General features: G+C 45.6%; 1 protein-coding gene across 2 annotated transcripts in view; it reads right to left on the bottom strand.

Moving 5' to 3' along the window:
- Positions 1 to 4276: 4276 nt before the first annotated feature.
- The window catches only part of klf8 (Kruppel like factor 8), a 56440-nt gene continuing 40602 nt past the window's right edge, over positions 4277 to 20114 (bottom strand). For both annotated transcript variants that reach the window (XM_076102621.1, XM_076102620.1), the window contains 5 exons: positions 17935 to 18204; positions 17618 to 17852; positions 11469 to 11580; positions 8965 to 9104; positions 4277 to 8639 (listed from right to left, as the gene is read on the bottom strand). In XM_076102621.1, the coding sequence (XP_075958736.1) occupies positions 8458 to 8639; positions 8965 to 9104; positions 11469 to 11580; positions 17618 to 17852; positions 17935 to 18204 (939 nt within the window). In that variant the 3' untranslated portion in view covers positions 4277 to 8457. The remainder of the gene's footprint in view (positions 8640 to 8964; positions 9105 to 11468; positions 11581 to 17617; positions 17853 to 17934; positions 18205 to 20114) is intronic.

The raw sequence follows: 20114 nt of genomic DNA, 5'->3' as shown, positions 1-20114 counted from the left end.
AGGTGGTGAAGAGGTAATCCACCTGTACGGACTAAGACTGTTTTATTATCGCCCTTTGTAGTCTTGGAATGATCTGCAGACTAGACTCACTCTAATCCCTCATCTCCTCGGCCAGTTTTACACAAAAGTGAACAGAAGTTTTGACCCCAAACTGTGTCTTGATGCCTCTTTACCTGTTTCTGTTCACCTCCTTTGCTGATGCACAGACTTGCGTTTCTACTCCAGGTATTGATTTGTTTTTCATCGTGCATATCAACGCTCTTGTCCAGGTGACCATCGTAATGGAGATTTATTTTAATTGGTTTTACCTGAAGAAATAGAGGATGAATAAATGAATGAACTGTGTCATGTGACTTGTTGGCGAGTTTGTTGTGTCGGAGGACAGAAATAGAAGCTTAGAGTGATCTCAAAGATCTTCAAAGACATGAAGAGTATTCAGATCATTCCAACAATGTGAGCGTGACGTGAGAGTTCCACACTTCTATTTTTATTTTTCTCTGCAGGGACACTAACAATCTGAGCCCGTCAGTGGCAACAACAAGAATATTTAGTGGACGTACGTTGTCGGAGCGATTATGATAAAAAAACATGAGATAATAGGGTCCAGGTTAAAGTTACCTATTGAGGTATCTACTCAGCTTTAACCTGAGCAGAGCTCCAATCAGCTGGAACGAGTGAAAACACCTGCATGTGTGCAAACGATGGTAAATCAGTGAAATCAGGTGTGTGGGGACATGCAGGAGGTTGCAGGACAAACGATACAATTGTCAGAATGAGCCGAGGGAGAATTCACATGAAGAAGAAAGGAGGGTCGTCAGAGAGGATTCAGATCAGCTGGTCTGACTGAGACTAATTCTATAAGTTTGTGTCAGTCAGCCAGTCTCTTCTTCTCTCCTCTGGCCTCCACACGGTTGGTTTCAGAAGGCTTTGCTCTGATTTTCTTGTATATTTTGATATGAATCCTCTTCATGCTCCGGTGTTCTCTCCCGTCGTTGTCATTCAGAAAAACACTGTTTGACAAAAGTCCCAAATAATCAAAGTTGCTCAAACTGAAAAAGACACTCTTATTTTCGCACACTGATCTTTTTGTGATCTTTCGAAAAAAAGCTTTTTAATTTTTGGTGACACTTTTATTTTACGAGTCTGTAATTCCAGAATTATTTCCTTAAACGTTCACAAGAAGTTTCACAAAAAGAACTCTAGACTTTGTTGCTGATTAAAGAGAAATTAGAGGCCGTGTTCGATTGGTGCGCCTTGATTTCATTTACTTCTATAATGTAACAGTGTCTTTTTGTTTTTCATATCGAGCCTTTATTGAAACCGGTTTCCCTCTCGAGATCAAAGAAATCTCTTTCAAGGGAGTCCCGGCCAAGAACAGCAGCAACTCAGAGTTTCAACAGTAAACATGAAAGCATGTCGAGCTGTTCAGCATTAGAACTTATCAGATGAAACGTGTCTGGAAAGGGAGTCCTCGGATCATTTTATTGTTTTTCTTTGATCACTTGTGCAGGAACCTCAGAAGCGAGAGTAGAAAATAGAAAGTGGGTCAACGAGCTCTGCTGTCTGAGGTCAGAGTGAGGATCCTTTTGTCCTCTCGGTCGGACCGGTATGGCTGAGTTTAGGCGTTGTTGTTTTAACCGTTTATATTTACGACACAGTGCTGGTGATGAAAGCGGCCTGCACAACATGCCATGCACAACATGCCATGCCCAGCTGACACGTGACGAGGTGGAAAAGGGAGAGCAGCCAACAGAGCTGTCAAAACAACCTTCAGCGGCTGCAGACTGTCGCTCAGACACGAAGGGATCCGATCGGACGACACCAACCAAACCCACAAAGTGTTCGCTGAAGGATGATGCTCATTCCTCTGGATCTACGTTCATTTACCTGTGAACAAATGAGAGTGCTTTGGGAGAGGGGAGGTACAGATCAAGAGTTTCTATAAACACAACTTCCTTTCAGAAGAAGGGACAATCATAAAGATTTGCTTTGTCAAATGAAAGAGTGACTTTGTTTAAAAGCCGTTGGAAAAGCTATCTCAGCTCTTGGCGTCCTGGAGCTGCACGCCTGGTGAAAGCCATCAACGGGTGCCAATTTATAAATGCATTTACAATTACATGGGGCAGTAATACAGCATACTTTATCATAATAACACACCTAACTTGTTCTTTTTTACATACTTTTTTATGAGTCCTTCGAGGGAACATTCAGTTATTTTTACTTTGCACACACAGACCTGAAGGACATGCATGCTTAAACATGCTTAAACATGCTTAGGATGGCGCTCGGAGCAGTTGGGGTCTCAGGGAACCCGTCCAGCCGTCCAGTTCTTGGTCTGAGCTTGGACTTGACTCCAGTCGAGTCCTCACAAACTGTGTCCTCAGTCCTCTGAACAGTAGAAACGTTGTCTCGTCACACAGAGGCATAAAGAGGAAGCATCCTCCTCATTAACGCCTGATTGACACACTTTGTGTTACAAATGTCCCACCTTGACGGCGTGATGTGCTCTGAGAAGTACAGATCGAATAATCTCACCTTTTGGGAGTTTTCTTCAGATAGTTGTCTGTATCCCCATAGCAACAACACTGTTAATAGCTGATTCAGCAACATGTAGAGAAGACATGATGACAGACATGTGAGTAGTTTAATTCACTTCACCAGCAGTGTTTCCACCTATTGCACAGTTTGAAGTGTTGCATTAGAAAATGGAAATACTGGAAAAAAGCTCCTTTTTATTGAAGCTTGTTTTGACATAAACGAGTATAATATTTGACAATTACCTCTCATTTCATAACACAAGTGCCTGGAAGTAAGGGAGTAAAATGTATAAAACAAATGTATTTTCAAGCCCTCACAGTCTCTCACATTCAACCATTTACCAGGTGACGTCTCATAAGTCATAAGTCCCTGAGGGTTCAGGGTTCAGGGCTTTAAGGGGACTTTGGGATTGGGCCTTTTCTTTTGTTTCTGTTTGTAACTTCTATTTCTTCTTCTTCTACTGTGTTTACTGGTAGATTACAGCCATGCGGGAGCCTATAACACCAACCTCTGACCAAACTACGCTGTAGCGGAGTTTATTCGCTCCACAATGGCTACTTCGTTCTTTGGTGACAAATCAAAAAAGCACCTAAAGTTCTCTTGACAAACGGCAGTGAGCGGTTTGAAACCTGTCTGAACTAATGTGGGGCTCTCGTTCATTTGTGACAGAGTCCACTGAGTCACAGTGAGTGGGCTGGAGAGCCACAGAGAGTTGTCATTGGTTGCACAATTGTAATAAACCTAGATTTGGTTGCTGATACACCACACCGTTAACTTTATCTGTCCAGTTCCAGTGTTTCCGTCAGCATTCCACTGCTTTATTAAATCATATCCTGCTCTTAGACTCTGCACAAACATCCTTTAAGACTCCTCGAGTCTCTCCACTAAACTATCAACACGGGTTTGGTTGCCTAAGAAAGAAGCGGGCAGTTCACCGGTGTCATCTTTGTTTCGCATGCCGCCAAATCACAAAGCGGCAAAGTTCTCGTTGTTTATTGCGTTTATATGGTTCGTGTCTCCGTCTGCATCTGTGTGAATGCAACGACTGACGCCGTGTGTTAATGATTGGCCTGATCATGACTGCAGGAGGCTAATAAAGCCAAGTAGAGAGTTTCATTCAGAGCCCCCCCCCACACACACACACACACAATAAGAGCTGTTTATGGCTCTATTCGTGCACTTTATTCTCTCCGCTTTTTATTCATTAACCTAGTTTGATCTCCTGTTCTCCTTTTTGAATTGTGAATAAAGGAGCCTAAGTTTCTTTTTGTTAACATAAGGTCAGTAACGCTTTAAGAGAATAAATAGCATTTTAAATGAGCTAGTTATTATGATTATTATATTTGTATGAGTATTTTTTATTATTAGCATTTCATATTTTTATTTTTATTTTATTTGTTATTATTATTTAGATATTTCTGCGTCTTGAGTGTGACGTTCGTGTCTTTTTGTCCGCTCTGGTGAGGTTCCATCGGTTGTGCTGCTCCTCTGTCCCGGTGCTCCCTCTCCTGGAGGACATCTCTACTCACCAGTGTTGTGCGTGAGACGACACTGGTTCAAGGTTCCACATTTATTTCAACAAATCTGTAATTCTTCCTTCTCAGAAAAACGTGTTTTATTCACACTGTAAAACAAAATAAATCTAAAAAGATGGATTTATTGCCAGGAGCTCCTCCACGATGATGAACTGGATCCTGACAGGAAGCATTCATTCATAATAAAGAACACAGAAACAGCGTTAAATTGCACCAAAAACATGTTTTATTCTATAAAAGAAGGGGGAGGGGTCAAATAATCACAACTGTACAGGGAGAACTGACTTTTAAACACCGAGTCACAGTATCAAAAAGCTCACGTTTTCCTCACTGATCTTTACACATTTGTTCTGTACAAATACAAAAAACAAAACAAAAAATATTATTAATAATTGTATTATTATAATGATGACTGCATTGCACTGAGTAAATATAGTACTGGCCCATAAGTTACTGCATTCAATAGAAAATACCTAAAGTTTGTGATTTGCAGAGGTGAGTCGAGGCACACAGACGTCCCGTCGAGCTCTCGCGAGGATCAAATGTTTCACCGTCTGTTCGCAGATCAACATTCCCGCTTTGCACAAGAACAGAACATTTAGAAGAATACCGAGGAGGAAAACAAGCTCGCACAGAAAACTAAAGACAGGAAGCAGGAATAAACACATGCATCGGTCTCCCTGCAACACCGACACAGACTCTGAGGTGGAACAACTCAGTGTCTCTGTAGAAAATAGCACATGTCTGCTGCTGATCAGTGTGCTTGTAAAGCGATTATCAAGGACAGGTACACGAGGACCCAAAGGTGTGCTACGTGGGGTAAACAAGGGATGCAAACATTGTTGAACATTCTGTGTTTTGACTTCCTGCAATGTCTGAACATCATTGAGATGTTTAATTGTGGAAACTGGATTGGTGAAGACTGTAGTGGGTCGTTTCCCGTTTCTAGTAAGAAAACAATAGAGAGCTGCAGGGACCAGGAAGTCAGCATCACTGCCCCCCCCACACACACACACAGCCAATGGGATTCCTTCATTGGATTTTGGATTATTGCATAAAATAATCTCTGTGTCAGACAAACACCAGAGGGGCGTTCACTGACCTGTTTTATAATCGGAGAACTAAAGCTTGTGTTCAAACACAGACTTTATTTCAGACGTCTGAAGTGTACAAACTGCTGACTCACTTCCTGGTGTTAGGACTCGTTCCTGCAGCACTCTATGAACAGTTTGGATAAGTTTAGAAAAGATGAGTTTAAAACCGACAATCAAATCCAAAATAACCACAAACATATTTTTTTTCTGACCTGAATTTTTTTCTCACCCAAAATCCACTAAATCTCACATTTCACTGCTTTTGTTGTGATATTTTAAATGAGGTCTAGTGCAGAAGTGTGAAGCTCTGTTTTTAATAATAAGCGGGTCCTTAATTAATAATCCCCCCCCCCCCCCCCCCCCCCACAGTCTCAAACACACCGACATGCTCACCAACGTCACTAGTAGAACACAGGAAGGCTACTCTCCATGCAACACGTGTGCACAACACAAGTGGGACCAATTCTTTTTTTGTTTTTAAGAAACTACGAAACAAATGTCTTATTAGATTTGAAAAGAAAACGACACACGATGGAACATTTCATCAAACCAACAGAGGAGGAAGAAAGAAAAGGATTTTCACATTATCTAGTCAGTGTTAAAAATAGAAATTCACCCGTTACATTTACTCTGCACGTTTTGATTATATACATGTATGTACATGGATCTATCTTAGTTATTTGTCATTGTCCTTAATGTCTTTATCAACAGTTTACAAAAGAAAGAAAATTGCAATCAAATGCATAAACTCTTCTAGAAAGATGTGCTTAGTAACGATGTTTCTGTTTTAGTTGAAGCGAGGGGGGGGGGGGGGGGGTAAGAGAGAGGGGGACTTTGCTCTGCTCTGCAAAAACAAAGAGCTAAATCCCTCCAAACAAGTCACTCAAGTTAGTTCAGATTATGAATAATGAAAAAAACTTCTTATTTAATAATCCCCAAAACCAGATTCAGTGACTTTGGGGGTCTTTTTGTTTCTTGCAGTGCACGGAGTAAAAGCTGACGCCGTGCACTCAGCTCACAGAACCTGCACCTCCATCTCAGCGATGAGGCCGCTCTCGCTTTCTAGCTTCTGAAATGACGACAACGGGGACTCCGAACGGTGTCGCAAGATTTAAACAAAAAGGATTTCAGCTTTGTGACCACGCACTCGGCCCCCTCCATTTTAGTTTTGAGCTCCCGGTCCACAGCTCTGAGGTGGCGGTTCTGTCCAGGCTTCTACACTTCTTTTGTGAGCTGCATACCAGCAGCTGTCGGGCTCTACTGCTGAGTTCAGAGGAGCGAGGTCTGCGTTATGTTGCATATTCAAGTTCAGGCCACTGAAGACGTGGACCCGTTTGGGTCAGAGGGTCAACTCTGGTCCACCTGAAGGCATCTTTCAGCTCAGGAGAGACATGAAGGGGAGTGCTGTTGAGGTTTAAGACAACAAAACAACTTCATCAGGAAGTAGTTTGTTGAGGCCTTTAAAAACAAACTCAGCTGAAAGAGAATGTACCCCCCCCCCCCCCCCGGCTAGTGAGGAGAGTGCTTACGTTTCCCCGTGACCCGACACACACAGTGCCTGGTTCTTCTCCCAGAACCACCGACAGACGGCCATGAGACAATATTTAAACCACATTTCCATCATTTCCTTCACTTTCTGTATTATTCTTTCTCTTCTGTTCTTGGCAAACAGTCTAAAAGCTTTAAATCTGCTGGTTTTTAGAATAAAATAAAGCAATGCAGCAGATTTCTGTCTCCAGATTAAAATGTGCCAACACGTAGCACGGTTTAACTTCCTGCTTTGGGTTTGGAAACACTAGAAGTCCTTTCTACAGAGAGCAAGGCTCTCGGCTCTTCGGGGGCCAAAGCGCCGTCGGTCTGTGGTTCTGGTTTGGCCCTCACAGATTGACTTCATTAAGGCTCGACGGGCAAGAGGTAAAACAACAAGTGCCCGGAACACACACTCGTAAAAATCTTAAATTCTGATCATGTGTTTGTCTCAAAACATACATACACACACACACACACACACACACACACACACACACACACACACACACACACACAAACAAAAACACACACACACACAGAAAAGCTCCCCTAATTCCCTGCGTGAGAGTTTTTACTTGTAATCTCAAACTATTTGTGTCGTCTTGTCTTTTTCACAGCCTCACAACACAACAGAGGGGTTTTAAAGGATGCCATGTTGTTAAGAGAGACACACCTGGTGGAGGAGGACGGAGGAAAAGAAGACTGAAGGCCATATTTGATAAAACGACGCAAACAAAGCAAATACTGTAATCGAAGAGCGATCGGGAAGGTGTGTGCGGGGGGGGGGGGGCACGCAAACAACAATAGTTTGATTGATACAATTAGAACAAAAGTAATCTTTATAAAGTTCACAGTCTTGTAGCTCCCTGTACCAGGAGAAAGAGGGGGGGGGGGGGTCAGCCTCAGACAGGAAATATCTGTTTGACGTCACTTCAGCTGCTGAGAGAGGCTCACCTCACACACACACACACACACACACACACACACACACACACACACACTGACGGGGAGCCTTCACCTTCAAGAAACATCTCCAAAAGTTTTGCTTTGTTTTAGATCCTTTTTTATAAAACAGGAACTAAAGAGTGCTCGCTGGTGGACTGATGGATGGAGAGAACGTCCAACTGAGCACCAGCATTTTTATTTTGGGCTCAGGAGCTCTGGGTCGAGGATTAGAGATGGGAACTGAATTTTAATACTTTTTTTTGGTTTTGGTACCAACCGAAATGTGTCCACAGCACGACCGCGTATCAAACCTTTCGTTGTCTTATTTAACTATTCTTTGATCAGATGGCTCCCGATATAGACCATGTGTATATAGACCATGTTAGGTTCAGGGTTAGGGTTAGATCATGTTGCCACAGTTCAAAGTGAGAAGGGTCGGAGAGAAAGGCAAAGGTCTTGTTCCTGGAGAAGGTTCTTGTGGCGAGATGGGTCCAACAAATCTGTTGGATGGACGGTGATGATGATGATGATGATGATGATGTGTTGAAACACACACGGTAAAAATCCCCAAACCTCTACTGCGCGCGCACACACACACACACACACACACACACACACACATTCCTGATATTCCTGCAGTTTCAAGATGAAGAAGAGGAGGAGGAGGAGGATGAAGGAGGTACGGTGTCCTTTTATATCTGCTGCAGGAGGTGAGGCTCATGGGGGGGGGGGGGGGGACACTGGTACAAGATGTGCTGTGAGGGATTTGAAGGGGTCAGAGGTTGGCTTGGGAGCGGAGGTTGTTGGGTGAGAGTTCACATCATGACGTGGCGGCGGCGGTGCAGGGAGAGGTGGTCGGACCGGGAGAAGGAGCGGTCGCACTCAGTGCAGCGGAAAGGTTTGATTCCCGTGTGCTTGCGGAAATGCCGGGTGAGCTCGTCGGAGCGGGCGAAGCGCCAGGTGCAGCCCTCCCAGGTGCAGTGGTAGGGTTTCTCTCCTGGAGGAAGCAGGAGACAAGGAGACGAGTTAAGGGGAGAGGAAAGGAGGAAGGGAGGGAGGAGGAACGTTGGGATGCTGGTGGAAACAAAAATGCACGAGTGATTCTCCGGGAGGAAATCTTAACGGAATTTTACAAAACTTTCTGGGTTTATTTATTTTTGACTTTTCCAAGTTTTGCATCACAATACAAACCTTGACTGGATGTAAAACTACTCTACCAGTGGATCCCTTCACTCTCACGTGATGGTTGGTCAGTCAGTAATGAGGGTGAGCTGCTCCTTTAAACCTGTTTTAAATGTGTCTTCCTGTGCCGTCGGTCTCACCTGTGTGTATCCTCCGGTGGGCTTTGAGGTGGGAACTCTTGGTGTAAACCTTTTTACAGCCTTCGTAGTCACACATGTGGATCCGCCTCCTCTTGATGTCTGGAGAATCTGGATCGACGGGCTCCAGGTCCATGACCGACCTGAAGGAGGCAAAAGGAAACAGGAGTGAAGCCGAGAACATGTGAAGACAGAAAGCATCTCTGTGAGCTTTTGGGACAATCACACTTTAATACTTTCATAGCAGTGCAGGAAATAGTTTGAGATGTTTAATTACTAACAACTACATTTAGAAGTTTAGTTTAGTTTAGATAAATGTCTCTTCCGTATATTTACGTTGGTCACAATTAGCTACAAACCAAACTGAAGTGGTCTTTATCAGAAAGGTTTATTCTTATTATGTGTTTATCTGCAAATATTTTCTAATCAGACTTAGTTCAGTCATTCTTTCTTTGCACTTCTTTCCTCCCAGAGTTCATCTTTGTGTCATTGTGTCCATATTATGTAAATATGCTTTGATTCAATACAAAGTCAGCCTGTAGTTCAGCATTCGTACATTGAAGCAGGTGTAACCGGTCACATGACTGCACTGTGTCTCATTGTTGCACCACAGAACAAACACGACTCCCGTCAGGTGTATTTGAAAGTGACGTTTGGGGGCCACTGGGGGGCGTCAGAGAGTTACGTTCAACACAACAGCTTCCACCTCAGCACTTCTCTCTCTCTTTAATTCCTTCATCTCTCACCCGTTTTTTATTCCCTTCTTTCCTCAAAGCAACAAAAGAGAAAATCTGAACTAAATCCATCCATTCGTCTCTCTTCATGTCATTCTCTCTCTCTCTCTCTCTCTCTCTCTCTCTCTCTCTCTCTCTCTCTCTCTCTCTCTCTCTCTCTCTCTCTCTCTCTCTCTCTCTCTCTCACATTAAATTCATATTCTGAGTTTTCTCTTCTGTGATTTAATTCCTTATTTAAAGTTGATTTTACATTAATAAAAACAAGCCTTCATAGCATTTTACAAGGAGGTGTGACGGCAAACTGCATTACGAAACCATGTTTACACCCCAGTCCTGGGAAAACCCTGCCCAGCAACACACACACACACACACACAAACAATCTTCCTCACAAAGAACAAATACTCACAAACATACTTTGTTTCTATTTGACATTGTCTCTCTCTCTCTCTGAGTATGTATCTCTCTATCACACGCACACACACACACACACGATTACAGCAGCAGGCTAACCGTTGATGTCCACACCCTGGATTTCAGTTTGCAGCCAGGTGGCCTCGCCTACTGGGTGTGGTAGCAGCTCTGCCCTGATTTACTAATAAACAAACACACACACACACACACCCGTGTCTCTGTGATACGTCCCGGGTGTCTCCAGTGTGGGTTATATAAGGTTATATAAGTGTCCAGTCATGGCAGCGCTGCAGTAATGTAATTGGGCTGCAGGGGAGGGAGGTGATCCACACAAAGACCGCATTTCCCATAAACCCTGCTGCGCATTAGTGCCTCTCTCTCTGCTGTCGACTCCTATCATGCACTTCACACTGAGATGACGTCACACATGGTTCAACTGAGCTGTTTTCTTACAAACAAGCAATATTGTTAATAATTGTTTTTTTTGTGGAAAAAGGCTTATCTGCCTTTTTTTCTGGGAGTAAGATGACAAATTGGATACCAGTCTGATGTCTGTGCGTCACTCAGAGGCATGAATGGATTACTGAACGAGCCTACCGGCCACACAGCAAGGGGCCCAGAGTGTCAGGGGGCCCCATGTCTTCATCTCAAAAGAAGAAACTCAAAATGACCACAGAGAGACACGAGACGACCGCAGAGAGACACGAGACGACCGCAGAGAGACACGAGACGACCACAAAGATACACAAAACAAGAACAGAAAGAGGCTGAACAACTACAAAGTCTGGATGCACGTTGAATCCGAGCCCCACAAAGCTGCCTGTTGTCAAACAACAACTAGCAGTCTTCTTCTTCTGCTCTTTTAATGCCACTGTGTTTCTGCACATTACTGCCAACGTCTGCCCGTGTGTGGAACTGCATAAAGCTGCAGGATACAGCTGTGGTCTGTTATTTGGTTGATACCAACCAATGTGGGTCTTCAACCAAACTCTTTCTGGGGCAGTTTTCGGGCTTTATCACACACAGATACGGTTTGTAGTGAGTTTACAGACATGGCTGAAAAATGCTAATTGTGTTGTAATCAAGACCTGAATTTGTGTCGGGCGGGAAATTGGAAGGATCTGTGTTTGCTTCTGGCCTCAGACGCCTAAGTACCGAATATCAGCTGAGTTTAACACGTCTCAAATAACCTCCACTTAAGGTTTTATTTTTAATTTATTTCTGTTTGTGTTATTTCAACGTCCATCTTCTTTTATTGTAACGCACTTTGTGCAGCATTTCTTGCATGAAAGGTGCTAAACAAATAAGATGTATCATCATCATAATGATGCAGCTCCACATGCTCTAATGCTGCCACTCACCCGGCGTCGAGGCTCTGGGCGCTGAGGGAGGCCGATCCGGACTCCGTGCCGCTCTCCGCATCGCTGTCGCTCTGATACTCCACCGGAGACGTTGAACCTGGCTTAATGCGAACTGCAGAGAGGACGGACAGAAGAGAGGGTCAAATAGAAGGATAGGGAAAATACAAAGATTTGAAATATTGAGCATGAGAAAAGAGATGAACCAGTGAATGGAATTAGGAAAAAGGAAGAAGTGAGAGAATAGAGGAAGAAGACGAGGGGAGGAAACAGCAGGGGGTGAAAGCTTCTTAACAGAGATGCCTGGATTCCAGCATCCGATAGCAAGACGAAGCCTTGCTCCGTGTGTGTGTGTGTGTGGTTAGGTCTGTGTGTGTGTGTGGTTGTGTGTGTGTGTGTGTGTGTGGTTAGGTCTGTGTGTGTGTGTGGTTAGGTCTGTGTGTGTGGTTAGGTCTGTGTGTGTGTGTTTGTGTGTGTGTGTGTCTGTGTGTGTGGTTAGGTCTGTGTGTGTGTGTTTGTGTGTGTGTGTGTCTGTGTCTGTGTCTGTGTGTGTGGTTAGGTCTGTGTGTGTGTGTTTGTGTGTGTGTGTGTCTGTGTCTGTGTCTGTGTGTGTGGTTAGGTCTGTGTGTGTGTGCGTGTGTGTGTGTGTGGTTAGGTCTGTGTGTGTGCGTGTGTGTGTGTGTGTGTGGTTGTGTGTGTGTGTGTGTGTGTGGTTGTGTGTGTGTGTGTGTGTGTGTGTGGTTGTGTGTGTGGTTGTGTGTGTGTGTGGTTGTGTGTGTGTGTGTGTGTGTGGTTGTGTGTGTGTGTGTGTGTGTGTGTGTGTGGTTGTGTGTGTGTGTGTGTGTGTGGTTGTGTGTGTGTGTGTGTGTGTGTGGTTGTGTGTGTGTGTGTGTGTGTGTGGTTGTGTGTGTGTGTGTGGTTAGGTCTGTGGTTGTGGTTGTGTGTGTGTGTGTGGTTAGGTCTGTGGTTGTGGTTGTGTGTGTGTGTGGTTGTGTGTGTGTGTGTGTGTGTGGTTGTGTGTGTGTGTGTGTGGTTGTGTGTGTGTGTGTGTGGGGTTGTGTGGTTGTGTGTGTGTGTGTGGGGTTGTGTGTGTGTGTGTGCGTGTGGTTGTGTGTGTGTGTGTGTGGTGTTAGGTGTGTGTGTGGTGTTAGGTGTGTGTGTGGTGTTAGGTGTGTGTGTGGTGTTAGGTGTGTGTGTGGTGTTAGGTGTGTGTGGTGTTAGGTGTGTGTGTGGTTGTGTGTGTGTGTGTGTGTGTGGTTAGGTGTGTGTGTGGTTGTGTGTGTGTGTGTGTGTGTGGTTAGGTGTGTTAGGTGTGTGTGGTGTTAGGTGTGTGTGTGGTGTTAGGTGTGTGTGGTGTTAGGTGTGTGTGGTTAGGTGTGTGTGGTGTTAGGTGTGTGTGTGGTGTTAGGTGTGTGTGGTGTTAGGTGTGTGTGGTGTTAGGTGTGTGTGGTGTTAGGTGTGTGTGTGGTGTTAGGTGTGTGTGGTGTTAGGTGTGTGTGTGGTTAGGTGTGTGTGGTGTTAGGTGTGTGTGGTGTTAGGTGTGTGTGTGGTTAGGTGTGTGTGGTGTTAGGTGTGTGTGGTGTTAGGTGTGTGTGTGGTGTTAGGTGTGTGTGTGGTTAGGTGTGTGTGGTGTTAGGTGTGTGTGGTGTTAGGTGTGTGTGGTGTTAGGTGTGTGTGGTGTTAGGTGTGTGTGGTGTTAGGTGTGTGTGGTTAGGTGTGTGTGGTGTTAGGTGTGTGTGGTGTTAGGTGTGTGTGGTTAGGTGTGTGTGGTGTTAGGTGTGTGTGGTGTTAGGTGTGTGTGGTTAGGTGTGTGTGGTTAGGTGTGTGTGGTGTTAGGTGTGTGTGGTGTTAGGTGTGTGTGGTTAGGTGTGTGTGGTGTTAGGTGTGTGTGGTGTTAGGTGTGTGTGGTGTTAGGTGTGTGTGGTGTTAGGTGTGTGTGGTGTTAGGTGTGTGTGGTAGGTGTGTGTGGTAGGTGTGTGTGGTGTTAGGTGTGTGTGGTTAGGTGTGTGTGGTTAGGTGTGTGTGGTGTGGGTGTGGTGTGGGTGGTGGTGTGGTGTGTGTGGTGTGGGTGTGGGGTGGTGGGTGGTGTGGTGGTGTGGTGGTAGGTGTGTGTGGGGTTAGGTGTGTGTGGTGTAGGTGTGTGTGGTGTTAGGGTGTGTGGTGTGGTGTGGGTGGGTTGGTGTGTGTGGTGTTAGGTGTGGGGTGGTGGTGGGTGTGTGTGGTGTGGTGGGTGTGGTGTTGGTGTGGTGTGGTGTGGTGTGTGGGTGTTGGGTGTGGTGTGGTGGTGGTGTGGTTAGGGTGTGTGTGGTTAGGGGGTGTGGTGTGGTGTGTGTGGTGGGTGTGTGGTGGTGGTGGTGTGTGTGTTGGTGGTGGTGGTGGTGGTGTTAGGTGTGTGTGGTGTTAGGTGTGTGGTGTTAGGTGTGTGTGTGTGTGTGGTGTTAGGTGTGTGTGGTGTTAGGTGTGTGTGGTGTTAGGTGTGTGTGGTGTTAGGTGTGGCCGGCTAGGCTGCAGAGTTGATGGCTCATATTTGTGGCCGTACCTCGTGCTGGAATTCTCTGCACGTCTCCTCTTTCTCAGAAATACTGAACATGTTTCATTCGAAGCCAGAAGAAGACGGAAGTGAACAGATGTTAATAAAAACATTCTGCAGGACTCGTAGACGATGTGAAAGAGAACTCTCTGGAGGACATCAGAAGCTCCTCTGCTGGTTGTTCAGTCTTTCACAAACACTCCCAAATTCAGAGGAAGACTTGAAGATGTGGTCTCGCTTTTTAAACCATGAGAGTAACTGCTCAAGATATCTTCTGTTGAATGCTGGGTAAACTTTAAATGATTGTCCACTTCACGTCTGCTAACGTGCAGAGGGAGCGCGGCCTCTTGTCCCACTAGATCAGAGGATCCCACACCGGGATAATGAAAGCTGCTCTAATCAATCGCTTTATGGATCAAATGACAGCGTGAGTGTGAACGAGGTCACCCCCTGAGAATGATCAGCAGAGTCTTTAAGTGCTTCTATTATATCACATCTGAGGGGAAACTGGATCATATATTGTTTGATATTGGTCATTACAATATCTGTTGTTCTGGAGTCCGGACACGTGTAATAACGTGTAATAATCAACAGTTATTGATCCGAGGATCATTATTTGGTCTAAAAACATAATGAATGAAATCAAAAGTGCCCCCCCCCTCCTCCTCCTCCTCCTCTCGGTCTCTCTGCAGGAATGTGGCAGCCACACTGTTCAAAGTCCCCACAGCCTGGAGAGAGCGGGGGGGGGGGGGGCTGTTGGAGGGGTGATGCAGGGAATTTGGGTGGAGTCTCTCTCTCTCTCTGTGTGTGTGTGTGTGTGTGTGTGTGTTTGTGAGAGTTGGTATGGAGAGGGTCACACAGCAAAAGAAGTGGTCTTTGTCTCTGGAGACAATTAGTACCCCCCCCCCCCCCCCGTCTCCTCTCCTCTCGACCCCTGCACTCTCTCCTCCTCCTCCTCCTCATCCTTCCTCACCCCCACCTCCATTCTGTGTCTACCTATCCAGCTCCTCCTTGTTCCTCCCACACAACTCCACATGAACGGCGAATGTCAGCTGCTCGTTCGCTTTAAAGTACCGAAGTTCCTGTTTCTCCCCCCCTCACTCATTCACCCCCCTCACTCACATCTTTACTCTCTGCACGAGCTCAGAAGCTAAGAAATGCACCGACAAAACGGGATGTCAACGTGAGAAAAGGCGGAAACTGAACCTTCAGAATCCACCTGGCGCTGATCGCAAGACTAGATATTAGATCATATCACTTTAGGGGAGAAATGATCCCTGTGAGGGGAAAGAGTCAACGATGAATACTGCGAGGCGCTGTATGCGTGAGATCTGTTTGGTTTCCCTTGGTGTAACAGATACAGACCGACTACCAACTTTAGAGGATGACTCGTCACTTTCTGAGATCTGGGAACACCGCAACACTAAAATGAATTGTATGAGGCCTTACTTCTACATCTACTTCTACATCTACGTCTACGTCTAATCGTCTCACTGCTCCTGTTTCACGCTGTCATCAAATCCAATAACGAATGGCGATGAAATCTACATAAACAAGCGCGGAATCGTCCTTTTCTTAAAGAGCAGACGGTGGATTGCAGCGGATGAAGATGTTGTTGTTGGTGCGGAGGTGCGTCAGCGCTGTTGGGTGTGGTTACTGAGACGAGCTGCTCTTCAGCCTGCTGTTAGTCACTCTCACTGTTACACCTGCTGATACTCAGACTCTTTGTGTCTGTAGGTTTATCCTAAATTCACCAAACGTTACCATTAGATAATGCCTCATTTGCATATTCAAACACAACATCTAATAAAACTTGTAATCTCAAAAATATGTGTCTTAACGTCAGTGATGAACTGGTGAAGTTTCACGGTGATAACTGCACTTGAACTGCTATAAATACACCGGTCCAAACCAGCACATTTACACTTCCACCCGAACACATTCTCATCCCGACTATTTTTGAAATGCATGCTGGGAAATAAAGTAATTCAAGACAAAGTGAAGAAAGTCAAAAGTGTAGATCCTAACAACGCTCTGTGACACAAGAACCCCCGACGTGTTTTGAACGCCACGCGCTGACGAGGTCAAACAGCGACGGGTCGGTTTGTGTGCTGGACATTCTTCCACTCGTTAGTTTGGATCAGAGCCGAACTAAACTCACTTCACAGACGGACTTTCCTGCAGTTTTTCAAAAAGGGGCGGAGGCCCGTTTTTGCCAGCTTGCCAGAGCAAACGTGGAGCTTCCCCTGATGTTTACTCAGGGATGGATTCCACCTCATTTAACCCTCGCACCGCTGCTTAACGCCAATCGGCTGGTGTTTAAGGCGCTCCCCACCGATGACAGCATCACTGGGTCTTTAGTATCGATCACCTCTTCTCACACGATGGATCAGCAGTTACTCAGTAACTATTTAAGAGACATCAAGACTTGAATCAGCTGTTGAGCCACTGACAGACGTCAGTCAGGAACATTTTTACTGCAACATGTGTAACATTTCTACGAGTTTCCTCATTTAGAAGGGAGCATCAATCATCCGCCTTTCCACAACGACGAAGACGAGACGGCAAGTCGAACACATCACGAACCACAAACACGCAACTGTCCCTGGAGACACACACTGTGCTCCCAGACAGCGCACAGCTTAGTGCTGCAACAACAACAACGCAGCCTGACTTACAGGTCGTACCAGGAAACACAACTGCTTCAAATGTTCCTCATTTCTGCCTCGCTCCCAAACAAGAAGGCTTGTGTCGTCTGAAACATGTCTTATTTTTATCAATAGAAATCTCAATTCACCAACATACAGATGTTGAATTAGTGAGCAGAATCACTAAGAGTGGTTCTGAAGTTTCCATTCCTAAATATTTCTGTCCATCTATTCTTTACAGAAGGAGGATTTATTTCTGGGTTTCCCCAACGTTACCTCTTTGTTACATAAAGCCACTTTAATAAAACTGGTAAATGACGGAGTGAGAGAGCGACAGACCTGTGGAGGAACAATGGCGGCAACGGTAGAGAGATTGAAATGAAACCTTCCTTTTCCTGACTGATGGCCCGTGCATTGTACATCTACAACTCATTATACTTGAAGTAGTAGTAAAAGCAGTACTAGGAGCAAATCATAAGAAGTACATCCGACACATGAGCGGCACCATGAAGCAGCACGTCAAGGACACACAATACATATAACGTACATCCTGGACGCACAAGAGTCGACCTCTCGTGGAAAATGTATTTTTAAATATTATCTATAAGCAGCTTGAACTGTGGGTCACAGAGGGAGACGTGTCATCACTCTACAAGAGAAGTAAAGTTAGAGCTCAGTGGTACTTTTATTCTGTCTCAGAACGTGACTTCCCTGCTGCCTCTTCATCCTCTTCATCAATGCTGACTAGACGATTCCATTGTGTGTGTGTGTGTGTGTGTAATTCTTTTAAAACTATATTCTCTTGGCCCTGTGCACAGCTGGTACTAACGATAACGAACGGGGGCCAATTTACCCACAATTCAATGCCACAGTTTGCCACATGGAGCATAAATATCAAAGCCCAGTCTGCCAGCTATGATTCTTCATAATGAGGAATCCTACAGCATTCTGGAGGTTTTCATGGCGCCACTCACTGGATCCTTCTGAGCGCCCGTCGCTCCCTATGAGCGGCACTGTGATGGCCGCCGTGGCGACACCGTCGGTAGACATGGTGGTGTAGACGACGGGCAGCGACTGCACCACCACGGGGATGGTCTGGAGCTGGCCCACCTTGCTGGGCATGGTGACCGAGGGGATCGTGTGGATGACGTGGAGGATCTGCTGGCCCCCGGCGCCCTGAGTGGCCAAGATGGAGCCCGGAGAGAGGACCTGGAGGGGAAGAGGAAGGATGTGATTAGTGGCCTTCACCCTCTCAAAGTTCAGCGTAGCAGTGGAGGTAGCTAGTCGTTACCATGGAGCTTATGGCCTGCATCGCAGAGGGGAGCGATATGGTCGACAGGCCGGACTGGGTCATGATCCCGCTGGGCGCGGGGTTGACTGTGATGGCCGTTGTGGAGGCGGGGAGCGAAGAGGGGCGGGGCTTGTTGAGCGACAGGTCGACGGGCTCGGTCTGGTCCTCGGTCGGGCACGGCTCCGGCGAGGACGGCTCCGTCTTGCAAACCGGCTCCGTCTTCACCTTCAGGTCTGTCGGCTGCGAGCAGTCGTCACCGACGCCGGCCCGCTGGAGGAGGAACAATAAGAGACGTTTAGAAAGCAAAAGGACAAATATTCAAACCATCTCAGGAGAGAAAAGTCTCTAAAAGAGCAATGACATCATTCTGATACTCTGAAACTCTGGTCTCATCCAGCAGTCGTACCGACAGTAAAGAACGCGCAGTAATTCGTAGAAATCCCAAGAAATGACGACGTAACTTGCAACCTTCAGTAACGGCACTTTGGTAGTTATTTCAACCCAAACGACATCTTTTCCTGAACCGAACTAAGTGGGTTTGTTGCCTAAACCTCACTGAGTTATGCACAAGCGGACACGAAAAATGAGAAGTAACTTATTGTAAGATGTCATGTATGAGGATACGTTGCAGGAAGTGGATGGTAACTCTTTATTCTCATTCTTAGAGGACAGCATTTCATTTGCAAACTGACGTATTCATTAGACTGATGTAATCACGGTTAAGTGAAGCGTGCCAAAAGAAACGCATGCTGCTCGATTGTTTGGGAAGCCAGCAGGAGCCACACAATCCTCCAAAACACCAATGAATTCATTATCTCTCTCTCGTGCGGTGAGATCGAGCTCTGACAAGGAAGACACAGCAGCACATCCGTCTCTGCCTTCACTCACCAGACTGGCAATAGATTCAATGGCAACGCATATTCGTATATATTCATATAAAGTCAAACAAAAACAAAAACATCTGGTGACGCTGCTTTCAGCCGTTCCAGCTGGAAAAATTTATATTTTGAAACAGAAACTAAAAATCCATCTATTGAGTCTGGCTTTTATGTCGTGTTTTATCTATATTGTTTATCATTACATCAGTTTTAGTATTCATTTCTATTTTATTTAATTTTTTGATCGATCAATGTCTCCTTCTTGTTTTCATATCGTCGATCATTTGTAAAGCACTTTGAATTACATTTGATTAGTTCAATAAGGTCTACATAAATACAACTTGATTGATTGAAACTCAGGAAGAGAAGTGAACTACAACTCCCAGAATGCATTTGGGAGCTCAGAACAGAGAAAGCTGCAGATCACACCTCGTCTGATCAGACACTCGGCTAACATTCTGAATTCGCTACCGCTCTGATTTCACCTCACTGCACTGCTGAGGCTCATGGGTATTGTAGTATTTTAGAGTCTCAGAAACAGCAATAATCATATTGTTAAATCATCCGTGAGATTCCTGTGTTTCTCTGTTGAGGAATATTGAGCATTAATAAAGTACGACTCAACATGCTGAATATCTTTGAACTGAAGATCAGTTTGTAAAGTTTGCAAACTGATCTTCAGATGCTTTCAGATAACTTGCATCAGGTCTTTTTCACACGACGCCCTAGTTTTCCTCAGCCTCCTCCTCGCCTCTCCAGCCACCCAGGGCTCAGCTGCCATGTAGCTGGAACGCACCGCGAACAATGGCTGCTGTGTGGGACTCCGGGGGGAGGAGGTGGGGGAGAGAAGAGAGAGAGGGAGGGAGAGGGAGAGAAGGGCTGGACGGGTATGGAGAGAGACTGGTACTGATTAAGAGAGCGAGAGTAAAAGAAAGGGGAGAAGTGAAAGAGAGACGGTAGAAATGGAGTGAGAGAGGGAGGTCCAGGAGTTGGAGTCCGTCCAGCTCTGGGTGAGGAGGGAGGGAGGGAGGGAGGGAGGGAGGGAGGCTCCGCTACGCCCTTTTATTGGGTCACACAGTTCAGCTGGAGGCCCGGATGTATTTATATATATAAATATAAAGGTTGGTAAACACCAGTCTGCAATCGTTACACATGCAAATCAGCAGCTTACAGCAGGATGTGCATGTTTTAGGAGGACTGATTAGGAGACGGACCACCTTTGTTGTCGAGGTCTCGTTATTCTGACACTTCTCGTGTCCAAGAACTCCCCGACGTGTGCTTCTAATGCAACTTATCTTTGAG

The sequence above is a fragment of the Anarhichas minor genome, unplaced genomic scaffold (assembly GCF_050575085.1).
Source record: "Anarhichas minor isolate MPS153535 unplaced genomic scaffold, ASM5057508v1 ptg000027l, whole genome shotgun sequence".
Classification (NCBI taxonomy): domain Eukaryota; kingdom Metazoa; phylum Chordata; class Actinopteri; order Perciformes; family Anarhichadidae; genus Anarhichas; species Anarhichas minor.
This window is presented reverse-complemented; position numbering and strand designations above follow the sequence as displayed.